The sequence below is a fragment of the Trichomycterus rosablanca genome, chromosome 23 (genome assembly GCF_030014385.1).
Source record: "Trichomycterus rosablanca isolate fTriRos1 chromosome 23, fTriRos1.hap1, whole genome shotgun sequence".
In the NCBI taxonomy this organism is placed as follows: Eukaryota; Metazoa; Chordata; class Actinopteri; order Siluriformes; family Trichomycteridae; genus Trichomycterus; species Trichomycterus rosablanca.
This window is the reverse complement of record NC_086010.1, coordinates 3,835,608-3,849,901: the sequence shown is the minus strand read 5'-3', so window position 1 is coordinate 3,849,901 and position 14,294 is coordinate 3,835,608. Positions and strand designations below refer to the sequence as shown.

Here is a 14,294-nt window from a genome sequence, read left to right as displayed (position 1 = left end):
AGCAATAGATGAACGATCGTCTCTGACTTTACATCTACAAGGTGGACCAACTAGGTAGGAGTGTCTAATAGAGTGGACAGTGAGTGGACATGGTATTTAAAAACTCCAGCAGCACTGCTGTGTCTGATCCACTCATACCAGCACAACACACACTAACACACCACCACCATGTCAGTGTCACTGCAGTGCTGAGAATGATCCACCACCTAAATAATACCTGCTATTGAAGAACAGGGTGAAAGGGGGCTAACAAAGCATGCAGAGAAACAGATGGACTACAGTCAGTGATTGTAGAACTACAAAGTGCTTCTATATGGTAAGTGAGTGTAGAAACAAGGAGGTGGTTTTAATGTTATGGCTGATCGGTGTAAGTCGTTTCAGGTAGTGCCACTGTGTGGCAGGCAGGTAATAATCTGATACACATTTTGCGGCAGGATGACTGAGAAAAGTTATAACGGTCAAAAACAGATTCTGAAAGAGTTTTTGGAATATTTTATACTGGTTAGAGAAAGTTCCTCCACTGACACTCCATCTTTATTAGCCAAAGTTTTCTTATATTCTAACAAATGTTCCTGGGACTCGTAAATACAGTTTGGGATTTTAAAGTTTCACAAGCGCTATTTTTTAATATAAGCTAAAATGACAGTATTTGGCAGTAGATTCAGATTTTTAGTTCCTACTGTAACAAGTGTGGGATTTAGCCGGGCGCTAACAAACTTATCTTGTAGGAATGACGTATAGAGACATTATCAAGAGATTCAATTACAGATGAAATAACACGCTGATTATTAGCAGTGCAACTTAATATGAGTTTAGTCTTCATAAATGACAAGGGAAAGAGAACCAGCAGGGTGCCAATTATTGCTAATGCTCGCTAGCATTAATAACAAGCACCAATCATCTCACTACAGTAATAATTGGGCAGCGGTGATGAAAGTCTCGTCTGCTCTTGTGCAACTGGTGCAACCCACATAAAGTCGTGTTTAATCACACATAGAGGCACTCAGAACACAACGGCTTGTGCACTTCACACTGCGGCGAGGAACTCAGGATGTAATTAAACTCTTCCAGCGCCAGTATAGGTCTCCTCCCGCACAAGTGGAACAAAGATTTGCATCCATCTGCTGCCTGATCCGACGTTTCTTCATAAATAAATAGAAATGCACTTTACAGGCTGTTCTCAACACCGCACGTCCTCCCCTGCTGGTGCGAGCGCCGTTTTATTCGCCTGCCGGAAATCTGGGCCGTTCTGCTCCTCAGCGGAGCAGGATGAGACACACAGACGCCCCAGCCTGCCCGCCACGGACGCTACGCTGTCTCCTCACAAAAAAAAACTCCCGCCACCCAGCCAGAACAGAACTGTCAGAAAAGGAGAAAAGCAAAACGAGGCCGGGACTTTTTCAGCTCGTTAGCCCGTTTTGTTCCTGCCCGTTCGCCGTTCCACATGATCTCACTGACTGTTCGTCTCACTTTTTCAAAGGCGTACTAAGAACATACCTTTTGTGTCAAACCACCAGCTTTTTCCCCAGCAGCTTTCTCCTGAATATGAGACGGGTTCGATATGTACCTTAATAAAATATTCAGCCCAAAAGCATTTAGATTTTCTAAAAATAAATGTAGGAATCAGTTTAATTAGTACAATTTTTATCATTTTGACTGTACAAAAGACACCAGTACAGTCAATTATTTTGTCAGTGAAGCCAAAAGGAAAAGAAAATGAAAAAGATATAGGACTAATTTTCTGGTTTAATTATTACTTGGTTGAGCCACATTCATCCACTATTACCGAGGGGTCTATTTAGTCTAGTAGTCCAGTCGAATAGTAGTCTAGTACTAATCTATTTCTCAAAATTCTCTCTAATTTGTGATGTTTGAATGCTTTCCCCTCATTAATCAGTTACAAGGACATCGTGTGTGTAAATCTGAAGTGAATGTAAGGTATGGTACTACAGTTTTACATAACAAACAAATCTGAACCACTTCTGTTACCAAAGTGCACAGGAAAACTTATGATCCAAATCCCATTACCCATTACTGGGTTACTGTATGGTACAGCGGAGAAGAAACACACACACACACACACACACACACACACACACACACACACACACACACACACACACTCACACACACGATTAATAATAAAAAAAAAAACTGAACATGCCCAGCTGCTGCTTTCCTTGGAGTTGCATGTGAATACATTTACATTTATGGTTTTTAACAGATGCTTTTCCATCCAAAATGATTTACATTAATGACTGAATACAATTTGAGCAATTAAGAGTTAAGGACCTTGCTCAGGGGCCCCACAGGGGCAACTTGGCAATGGTGGGGCTTGAACTGGCAACCATTTGATTACTAGTCCAGTACCATAACCACTGAGCACTACAGCTACTATTACTACTACTATTAATAATAATAATAATAATAATAATAATAGTAATAAATAATAATAATAATAACAACAAATAATAATAATAATAATAATAATAATAATAATAAATAATAATAATAATAACAACAAATAATAATAATAATAATAATAATAATAATAATAAATAATAATAATAATAGTAATAAATAATAATAATAATAACAACAAATAATAATAATAATAATAATAATAATAATAATAATAACAACAAATAATAATAATAATAATAATAATAATAATAATAATAATAAATAATAATAATAATAGGGACATGATGCAGCAAGGACACCTACACAGCTACTGAAACCTTAATTTGAACTGTACCAAAGTCTTTGTACCTAAGTTTGGCATGTTTATCCAATGGTGCAGCAGGTACTGTAGGTGCCACACAGCTCCAGAGACCTTAGTTCCAATCTTTGGCATGTTCACCCCATGCTCTCTCTGGGTACTCTGGGTACATGTCCTGGCTGATCTAACTACGTATATAAGTGTGAGTGCTGCCCTCTGAGTGGGTTCCAAACCCACCATGACCCTGACCAGGATTATTTGGTTATTAAAAATAAATGAATAAATTAAAAAAACTAAGACGCAACACGTAAGCCTACATTGTCTTAGTTTTGATTATCTCTAGTCTTGGACTTAACAAAGCTGGTCTGGACACCCCATCCAGGAAAATAAAAATAGTTTAGGGTACCAAGCATAACACACTCCCATTTCTTAACCTAAGGGCTTCCACATATCTAGAAAAGGCTTTAATAGAGAAGGCACAGTTAGAAAAACAAGAGAGAGAGAGAGAGAGAGAGAGAGAGAGAGTCTCCTGAGAACACTTCCTCATTCTGTCTGTATAGATGAAGCAAGTGTGGCGAGGATGGAGGCGACGGAGGGGGAATATGAATGCGGGGTGGAAGGAAAACGATGAAATGCTGATGGTTACGAGGCCAGAGATGGCAGATGTGAGAAGCGAGAGAAACAGCTGGCCGTTTAGAGATAGAGGAAGAGACGGATAGGAGGGGAAGACGGATGCTGGGACAGGGGGGCGACACCGCGCTCGTGGAAGCAAGCCGGTTTGTACAGCATCCGCCGTTAAAACGGAAACGGATCGAGGCGAAGTGCAGCCGGAATTAGTGACGCTCGATCGATTAGACAAATGGACTTAGAAGTTTGAGCTACGTGAACGCAGGCAGGCGTCGTTACTCAAACGCATTTAATTACCGCACAAACACCCAACAAACAGGAAATAATACTCTAATACTCCACGCCTATAAGCTCATAAGCTTTTCACACGTACAGTAATCTGTTTTCCTCCCCCTCCATCACCCACTACTTCTATTTTACCCTCTTCTGACTCAGCAGCAGGATTTCCAAAGACCATAAATGATAAAAATGACCCCAAAGAAACCAAGCAGAACAATTTTGCTCCCGATTTTCCTCCCAATCTAGTTGTATCCAATTATCTGATCTGCAGACCTCCAGTCCTGACCCCCTCCAACATGTGTACCGAGTGCTCCTTTTTTACCCACATACGGCAAATTCATATAGGACAAGATAGATAAGATAGACTTTATAGTCATTGTAGTTATACAATGAAACTTTTTTGGTAGCTCCTCAGTGAGACCAGCAGTAATAATAAAAATAAAATAAAAAATAAGTAATAGAATACTTAATACTTAAAATAATAATAAGTATATAATAAAAAAAAAAGAAAAGAAAAATTAAATTAAATTAATAAATATAATAATAAATAAACAAATTCAAATTATAATAACAATTTAAAAAATATATAAAAATTATAAAAAAATAAAAAAATAAATAAAAATATAAAAATTATATATATTAAAATAAATATATTAAAATATGGAGCTCTGTATTGCGCATGGAGAGTCATGCAACAATCTCCATTATCCCCCATCTCTATATAGGCACCGATCAGCCAGCAGAGGTCGCAATTGAAACAGATATGATGAATCCACTCTGGCATTCCCATCCTCGAATGAGCCAATCATTGCCCATAAAGGTGCCCACATGCCGGTAGCAGAACTGATACGTCAGCTCTGGTGTGCTAGTGTGTTTTACCCTGAGTTTTGTTTTCGACACCCCCTAATTGAACTGAAGTCTGAAGGTTTAAACTGAGGTTCTTTTTATCTAAGTTAATTCGTTAAGAAGTTCATTTTTTGGACAAGCATTCAGGCCCTGGAAAATAGCCATGTTGAGTGACGTCCTCCAAGGTTACCAGGTTTTTCTTGAGTAGAGCTCACTGGAAATTGGTGTTTCTTTATTGCTACTATTTATGATTGCATCCAGTTTTCAGCTATACGTTTTAATAATGTATCCAGGTAATGGTAGAATCAAGTCCTATTCACATAACACATGCTTTTTGTGCACATAACGAATTTACCATCATTTGACCACTTGCTCCAAGAAGCTCATCTGAGGAACATCCAATCAGAACGGTTCTTACGATGGAAAAGGAAAAACTGCACGTTTTATGTTGACAAAAGGTGATTAAAACAGTACTGGAAACCAGGACTGCTCTCCAAGTGTGAGACTTCTCAACAATACAAGAAGCCTGTGCCCGTTAAACCCATCACTCATGTTGAAAGTCTGACCTGAGCAGTGAGGTAGGGAGCCACTCCAGTGGCTGGTCAGCTGGCAGGTACGTGCAGCATCTCCGATCAGCCGTCGGCCCCCCATGCAGGTGTAGTGCACTGTAGAGCCGAACGTGAACTTCTCTCCCAGCAGGTGTCCGTGAGGCGGGATGCCGGGGTGACCACATTCCACCTCTGAAATACAGGATACAAGGTCAGCGCGGTTACTGTTCCATCCCTTAGTAAGATGATGGTACAGAACAGGATGTATTTTTAAAGAGAGAAAAAAACACTTATTATTTTAGACCCCCCTGCTTTTTAAATGTTGTGCAACCTCTCATTGCAACAATTAAATATAATAAATAAATCAATAAATAAAAAAAGAAAGAGAAACAACAATAATTATTGCCTCATTTTATTTGTAGATTTTCCACGGTCAAAGTAAAGATAAATGACCAAGGGACTTTGGCCTCTGTGTCACCTTATACACTGACTAGGCATAACATTATGACCACTAACAGGACCACTGATTATCTCTTCATCACGGCACCTGTTAGTGGGGGGGATATATTAGGCAGCAAGTGAACATTTTATCCTCAAAGTTGATGTTAGAAGGAAAAATGGACGAGCGTGAGGATCTGAGTGAGTTTGACGAGGGCCAAATTGTGACGGCTAGATGACTGGGTCAGAGCATCTCCAAAACTGCAGCTCTTGTGGGGTGTTCCCAGTTTGCAGTGGTCCAGAAAAGGAACAGTGGTAAACCAGCGACAGGGTCATGGGCGGAAAAGGCTCATTGATGCACGTGTGGTCCGATCCAACAGACGAGCTCAAACTGCTGAAGAAGTTAATGCTGGTTCTGATAGAAAGGTGTCAGAATACACAGAGTATCACAGTTGCAGGGCTGTTTTGGCAGCAAAAGGGGGACCAACAAAATATTGGTCATAATGTTATGCCAGATCTGTGTATTTTTACACTGCTGACACTTGACCATGAGCTTGTTGGACATCTCATTTAAAAAACAAATGCTATTTAAACAGAGTGACCTCTATGTGATCTTTTCAGCTCAAACAACAGTCAATTTTCTGAGAAGGCTTGTGGGAATTTGTGCCCATTAGGTCAAAAGAGCATTTGTGTGGCTGGGCACTGATGTTGGTGTTCAGATTCATTACAGTGAGGCTGAGGTCAGGCCTCTGTGCACTGGAGGACACTTGAGTTTCTTTAAATTAAACTGAGCTTTTCTTCATGTCTTTATGGAGCTTTGCTTTTTGCACAGGGGCACAGTCATGCTAGAACAGGAAATGACCTTCCCTAAAAAGTTGCTGCAAAGCTAAAAGCACATAGTTTCCCTTATAATAATTGATTTATTACACCTGTTTGTTTGTTTATTAGGATTTTTACGTCATGTTCTACACTTTGGTTACATTCATGACAGAAACGGTAGTTACTGGTTACATCAGTTCACAAGTTTATATTAAACACAGTCATGGACAATTTTGAGTTCACCTCATTTGCATGTCTTTGGACTGTGGGAGGAAACTGGAGCACCCAGAGGAAACCCAAGCAAAACATGCAAACTCCACACATGAAAGGACCCGGACCGCCCCACCTGGGGATCAAACCCAGGACCTTCTTACTGTGAGGCAACAGTGCTACCCACTTAGCCACCGTGCCGTCCTGATTTCACCTGTTAGTGATTATTGTGGCTGAAACACATGCATTGGTGTCCCAATATTTTTGTCCATACAGTGCCTGCGTTCACAGAGGAGCGGAGACAGTTATAGTCGTAAGTAGGGTTGGGGTGAAGTATTTTGCTCTCTACTGCAAATATTTTGGCTGCATTTCCTATAAAATTGTTGAAACTCTGACTAAGTTGGTCAAAGTGTGACAGTTTTGTGAACCTTTCTTCCTTTAATTGCATGTAAAGTGTAGCGCGTCGCCGAGTGTGATTACCTACAGGAGACAGAAGCTTCTTCATTAAAATTCCACTTCATTGTTTGCACCAATTATGATAATGAGAGTTAGAAAAATCGTGCAATTACAGTGTCTTGGGGGGGGGGGGGGGGAGTGTGTGTAGGCTATGTGTCTTTAACTTAACAACAGACTTTAGTGGATAAAAAGGGAGAAACAGATTTCTTTATTTTTAATGCAAAATATTCTATAGCAGCAAGTTTAAGTTAAAAAGGCTGGTCAGGTGGCACAGTGGGTAGCACCATTGCCTCAGAGCAATAAAGTGGAATTTGTATGTTCTCCCCTGGTTATTAGGTTCTCGTCCACAGATCCCAGCTCGTTTGGAAGCTGGGGTCAGAGCGCAGGGTCAGTCAACGTACGGCGCCCCTGGAGCCGAGAGGGTCAAGTGTCTATGAAGTGACTGCATGGCAGAGCTGAGATTTGAACCCACAACCTTTCTTTTAATAGCCCAAAACTCTACCCCATAAGCATAACATTTACATTTTTGGAATTTAGCGGACGCTTTCATCCAAAGCAACTTACAGTACTGTGCCAGTATACAGTCTAAGCAATTGAGGGTTAAGGGCCTTGCTCAAGTGACGACCTGGCAGGGGTGGGGCTTGAACCAGTGACCTTTCGATTACTAGTCCAGTACCGTAACCACTAGGCTACAACTGCCAAATGATGCTGCGCATTTGACAATAATAAAGTGACCAAACCAGCCATCGTGATTCTGAACCAGATGGATCAACACTGTCTTGCTCTATAGGGCAGCAGTAGCACAGTGGTTAAGGTATTGGACTGGCAATCAGAAGGTTAATGGTTCAAGCCCTGCCACTGCCAAGCAAGGCTCTTAACCCTGAATTGTTCAAATTGTGATTAGTCATAAGTGTAAGTCGCTTTGGATAAAAGCGTCCGCTTAATGCTGCAAGCGTACACGGAAGCAAACAGAAGGAATCTATATGTATACTGTATGTGACGAGAAAGCTGTTCTTCATATCACGTTTTCAACTATTTAATCAACAACATGAGCAAATAATTGGCAGTGCCTGCAGCAGACACACATTGGCTATCGTGTCTGCTAGGGCGGGTTGACCGGAATATGTGGGTGGGGTTTTCAAACGCTGTGTAAGGACCCTGATTAGCAGATAGAGGCGCCTGTGCAGAATGTGCACATGTCGGAGGAGGTGTGAGCAGCAATATACCCTGCTCGAATGCAATCAGGGATCTCCAGCAGTGGAAGACACACTGTCTACGCTAAATTGAGAGAAAAATGGGAGAAAATGCATAAATAAATAGAAAAAACATCTGAATCATGTTTGTTAAGAAACACTGTTACACATCCTGACACGGTCAGTGTTTATCCTTTCTACCACAGGGATCTCATCTAAAATGAGACGCATCTGTTAGCCGGTGTGCAGATTTGGATGTGACATGACTGTTAGGTACCAAACGCAACACCTGCACACCGAGACTGTTAAATTTCTGCTAAGTCAAATTTCATCAGTGCAACAAATTTCTCCCGAGTGGTGCAAACAGGCGTGAGATGTGCGACTCGGCTCTGGATTCAAATCAACCCTCGGCTGTTTGATGGACTGTTCAAAGACTTTACTGTCGTTTATTTCTATATCAGTGTAAGTATGTGTAAGTGTTTCATGGGGAGGGGGTGGTTGAACAATGTTTTTAGGCCATTCCGCCAAATCAGTGCCATTTGTGTGTAGTAACTGGATAAAATTAAACTACTCAGAATGTGTATCAGTTAATGTAAATTTCTGTTAAAAATGTGACTTTACATACACTGACCAGGCATAACATTATGACCACTGACAGCTGAAGTAAATAACACTGATTATCTCTTCATCACGGCACCTGTTAGTAGGTGGGATATATTAAACAGCGAGTGAACATTTTATCCTCAAAGTTGATGTTAGAAGCAGGAAAAATGGGCGAGCGTGAGGATTTGAGCCAGTTTGACAAGGGCCAAATTGTGATGGCTAGACGACTGGGTCAGTGCATCTTCAAAACTGCAGCTCTTGTGGGTCAGTATCTATCAAAAGTGGTCCAAGAAAGGAACAGTGCTAAACCGGCGACAGGGTCATGGGCGGCCAAGGCTCATTGATGCACGTGGGGAGAGAAGGCTGGCCCGTGTGGTCCGATCTAACAGACGAGCTACTGTAGCTCAAAGAAGTTAATGCTGGTTCTGATAAAAAGGTGTCAGAATACACAGTGCATCACAGTTACTGGGCTGTTTTGGCAGCAAAAGGGGGACCAACACAATATTAGGATAATATAATGTTATGCCTCATCTGTGTATATGAATATGTTAGGGTTACAGGCCAGAGTGAAAACATGTATTTTAACCACATTATTATAAATGTCTTATGGTCAATAAATATTAAAAACATAGATGGAACATGGGGTCACCAAACAGTGCGAGGAAATGATATATCCTAAATTTGCAATTAGATCAGTGTGCAGGACACTTTGCTCAATTAAAAAAATGCATTTTAATGTTAATGTTCATTTACATTTATACATAAAAGTCCTAGGGATGGAAATGGCACAGATTCGGCGGAATGGCCCTTTTATGTTCAAAAGGGTATAACACTCAAGAGAAGGTTAAGAATCCCTGCAGTCCAGGGAAAAGTAAACACTGCTTTTCCACTGAGACTAGAGACTGAGAACTGAAGAGCTGGAACGTACCAATACACTCCGGTAACGGCCGATCCCAGTAACCCACAGGCTGGCAGGTCAGCACCGATGCCCCGAACAGGTAATAACCAGGATTGCAGTCGTACGACACCACCGTCCCGAAGGTGAAATTCCCAAACTCAATTTTACTCTTGCGTATGGAGTTGGCTGGTATACCAGGATCAGTGCAGTTGACCACTGAGAAGACAAAAACACACACAGAACAAATGTCAAAAGATCACGTACACACATAAGACACATATGTTATGGAAAAATGAGATTTTATAAAATATTAAATATATAAATATTAAGAGTATGCTGCTTGTCATTAAATCCTTAGTTTTGCTTGAGGTGTGTCTGGGATTGGAATCTTGTAAGCAGATACGAAACAACAGTAAACGCAGAATGGAGGTTCCAAAGTCCAACACCCAATGTGATGGACTTTGTGGGCCACTCTTCATACTGTGACTAGAGCAGTATAAAGAGAGGCCCACAGTTTTGCTTCTTGTTCTTCAGATATTGTAGCCAAGTGGAAGAAACTAGACTAGTAATTAAAAGATCACTGGTTCAAACCCCACCACTGCCAGGTTGCCACTGTCGGACCCTTAAGCAAGGCCCTAAACCTTTAATTCCTTAGACAACATACCGTGGTGAGGATGAATGAGAAAGGATGTGGGAGGGAGGCTCTCACCTCTGCAGGTTGGGGGCTGATGGCTCCACTGACGATCAGCCAGGCACTGGGCTTGAGATGGACCCTCCAGGAGGTAACCGTCATTGCACAGGAAGGTGACCACATCGTCCAGGTTAAAGCCGTCACCCACCGTCCGCCCATATATCGGACTGCCTGGGTGTCCACAGCTTATTGCTTCAGAAATAATAAACAAAAGAAAGCAATATTTAAAAGCACTGGCCTAGTGATCAGAAGGGCGCTGGTTATTGTCAAGTTTCCATTGTTGTGCCCCTGAGAAAGCTTGCATTGTATACTATCATTTATCTGATAAATGTTACATAGTTTATAGTTTAATTCTGCTTCTACTTAGGCAGCTGATCAAGTAGGCAGCAAGGCAGCTCACTAGATATTCAGACAGACACCTTAATGATCTTCTGTTTGTTGTCTGTATGACACACTGATGAACCTTCTGTCATTTTTGGCTAAATTTGATGCTGAAGGCTTCACGTGGCTTTCTGTTTCTCCGTGTTTGTCGTCCTAATCCGGCGGATCAGACGTTCCAAATCCCGTCCTAAAGTAAACCGGGGCTTTATGGACTCTGTTCTACTCCGGCGGCTAAAGCACCTGATCACATTCCTAAAGCCCTTAATTACCGAGCTCAGGTGTGGAACAAGCCGGAGAGGAACAAAAGTAGGGGACAAGCTCAAGATTTCGGAGCGAGTCCTGTTCTCGGGGGGACGCTGGAGTGCACAGTTTAGCATTTTCGCTGCCAGACCTGCAGCACATCAGCGATCTGATCAGGTAATTGAAGCATTAATGAGCCGGAGAGAGTGAATTACTCAGTACGTTTGTCCTTAGATTCAAAGACAGGACTCAAGGGTACAGGGGTTAGTTCTGTTCATTCATTCATTCATTCATTCACTTTTACTAACAGCTTAGTCCTTGGGTCAGGGCTGCAGTGGGTCCGGCTTCACCCAAAAGCACAAAAAACCCTCACTTCCTCCTAGGGGTGATTTAAAGTAAACAATCCACCATCTGCATGCTTTTGCAAAGAAAGTTGTGGAAAACCAATGATGACCACCAAACCTTTGCCAACGCATTTTTTTTTCAGCAACTTTCTTAATTTTTTTTTGTCCTGGTCAGTGTCACAGTGGGTCCGGCTGCACCAGAAAACACTGCCCCCTCCACCCACACACCTTTTCATCCATAGCTAGTCACATCTGTTTAGACGCTCGGCCGATTGACAGCACTGCTGAGATATGAACCCCGGGCTTTCTTTATTCCTTCGTTGTCTGTTTTACCAACTTTAACCTGGTCAGGGTTGCAGTGGGTCTGGGACAGGTTGCCAGTCCATCACAGGGCACATACACTTTTAGTAACTTCAATTTTAGTACTTCAGTCAACCTGACTGCATGTCTTTGGACTTGTGAGACAAGCAGGGAGAACATGCAAGCTCAACAAAGTAAGTGGACTGGCCAGAGATTTGAACCCCCGTGAGTTGACATTGCTACCCACTGTGCCACCCTAAAGGTTGTTCACTCCTTTTCAATTCCAAAATGAACAAAATATGTTTCTTCAATCTAAAAGAAGTAAAAATAGAATTAAAATTGAGCCCCGATGAGCCTGGCGGTCGCCCAGGTCTGGATACTCAGTGGACGATGGACACTCACACACACAGGATGGCAGTTGGCCTGACCAGCTGTGGTCCTGCTGGCAGATTCGTACAGAAGATCCGATGAGCCTGAAGCCTGGATTGCACTGGTACACCACTGTGTCTCTGTAGCCGAAATTCTCGCCGATCACCTGACCGTTGACGATCCGCTCGGGTTCGCCACAGTGGCCGGCTGAGGGAAGAGAAACACATCTGCAATAATGAAAACGCTTACATACATTCAGTCATACATTCTCAGTAAATGCTTGGTCAGGGTCACGGTGGGTCCGGCGCAAACTGTAAACAATGGGTGACATGACAACAAACTTTTTAAATTGTTCCAATTATATACTCGATTCTTTTGTGCACGTCTTCTACTTCTGCTATTTGGAATCCATCCTTGTTGGTTAAAGAGAGCCTCAGGCTAGCACATGCTTCCCCTGACACCATCCCTCCAGCCAGAGCCTCAGTATGTACAGACAAACCCACTGTTCTATCTGTATTATAAAACATGTAGCTATGTAACAAACCAGCACGCGGCATCTGCGCTGACATACTTATTACATGTTTATAACATATTTATATCAGTGTTACAACATGACATTCAATAAAGCATCACCAGGGACTCGGAAATGCTGATTCATTAACTGATTTAAGTTGACGTGCTGGAAATGAACACCGGTAATGTTGAGTGGGGGGTTCAGCACGCTTGGCTGGCACAACATGCCACTGTTGTGGAGTGTTGAGGCATCTGTTAGTCAGAGAACTGTTTAGGGGGAGCTGAGATGCTACTGTGATGGATCTCATGATGGAAATCATGATGCAAAATGATGCTGGGCTCATATACAGTGTGACTGGTGTGTGTGTGGGATACAGAGCAGCTTGTACTGCAGTGTGACTGATGATGGTGGCATTTCTCACTGGTTCTCCACTGAACCACCGGCATGAAACAAACGGCTAGGCTGACGCTTGTGAATGTCTCTGCCCTGCCTAAATCTATAGGTGGAAATATGTGGACACCTCAGATTCATTACAGTGCAGATTTAGCATGTTTTTATGTGAATATAAAATGATTTTTGCTGCTTGTACGCAGGACAAACTGTGTGGATACTCTGTGACCTCTTGTTGATTTAATGTTACGGCTAAATTATACAGTTTTGTGACTTTTCTCTTATGTTATTATTATTAGTATTATAATAAATCATTGTTTATCTATACGTATAAGCAAATTACTACAAAGCCCAGATAGGGATTTGGGATGGGGGTCACCAGTGCAACAGCGACTCCTACTGTCTGGTTGATATACTGCAGTGTCCTTTATACACGCCGTCCGTGGACTGTAAAACCCTGGTCACGTTTTGTACATAGAGTCTTAGCACTTATAAAGGATCACACTTTTTGGCCTCTCTAACCAGGAGTCGCTGTTGTTCTGGTGACCCCCATCACAAATCCCTATCTGGGCTTTGTAGTAATTAGGGATAGGGGACGTCAGTGCAACAGTGACTCCTACTGTCTGGTTGGGGCAAGCAGCAGAAAAATACAGAGAGAAAAGTGTGATCCTTCATAAGTGCTAGGACTCCATGTGCAAAACGTTACCAGGGTTTTACAGTTCATGGGCAGCGTGTATAAAGGACACCGCAGTATATCAACCAGACAGTAGGAGTCGCTGTTACACTGGTGACCCCCATCTGTGCTTCGTAATAATTTGCATAGGCTTATACTATAGGTAAACAATGATTTAGTGTAATAGTTATTATTTTTTCATGCTTTCTCATCACAATTATGTTTATTCTTTAAATCTTTTTAGATGTAAATGACAAAGATTTTAGACTCATAAATAAGGAGTATAATTCGATTTGAAAGGGTTTAAAACAACAAAGAAATGTTGAATTTATTCTACGGCGACTCTTTCTACTGCGCCATAAAGATGCCCATGTTAAAATAGCTTAAATCATCTTACAGCTTAAAATACACCGACAAGGCATAACATTATCACCACTGACAGGTGAAGTGAATAACACTGATTATCTCTTCATCACGGCACCTGTTAGTGAAATGGGCGAGCGTGAGGATTTAAACGAGTTTGACGAGGGCCAAATTGTGATGGCTAGACGACTGGGTCAGAGCATCTCCAAAACTGCAGCTCTTGTGGGGTGTGTCCCGGTCTGCAGTGGTCAGTATCTATCAAAAGTGGTCGAAGGTAGGAACAGTGGTAAAACGACGACAGGGTCATGGGCGGCCAATGCTCATTGATGCACGTGGGGAGCAAAGGCTACAGACGAGCTACTGTAGTTTAAACTGCTGAAGAAGTTCATG

At 41.9% G+C, this 14,294-nt stretch overlaps 1 protein-coding gene across 1 annotated transcript in view; it reads right to left on the bottom strand.

Annotated features, from left to right (window-relative positions):
- csmd3a (CUB and Sushi multiple domains 3a) overlaps positions 1-14,294 on the bottom strand; it is a 323,290-nt gene that overhangs the window by 56,939 nt on the left and 252,057 nt on the right. The window contains exons 53-56 of the mRNA XM_062985995.1: positions 11,998-12,171; positions 10,349-10,522; positions 9,670-9,855; positions 5,041-5,214 (exon numbers count right to left, since the gene is read on the bottom strand). Of these exons, the coding sequence (XP_062842065.1) occupies positions 5,041-5,214; positions 9,670-9,855; positions 10,349-10,522; positions 11,998-12,171 (708 nt within the window). The remainder of the gene's footprint in view (positions 1-5,040; positions 5,215-9,669; positions 9,856-10,348; positions 10,523-11,997; positions 12,172-14,294) is intronic.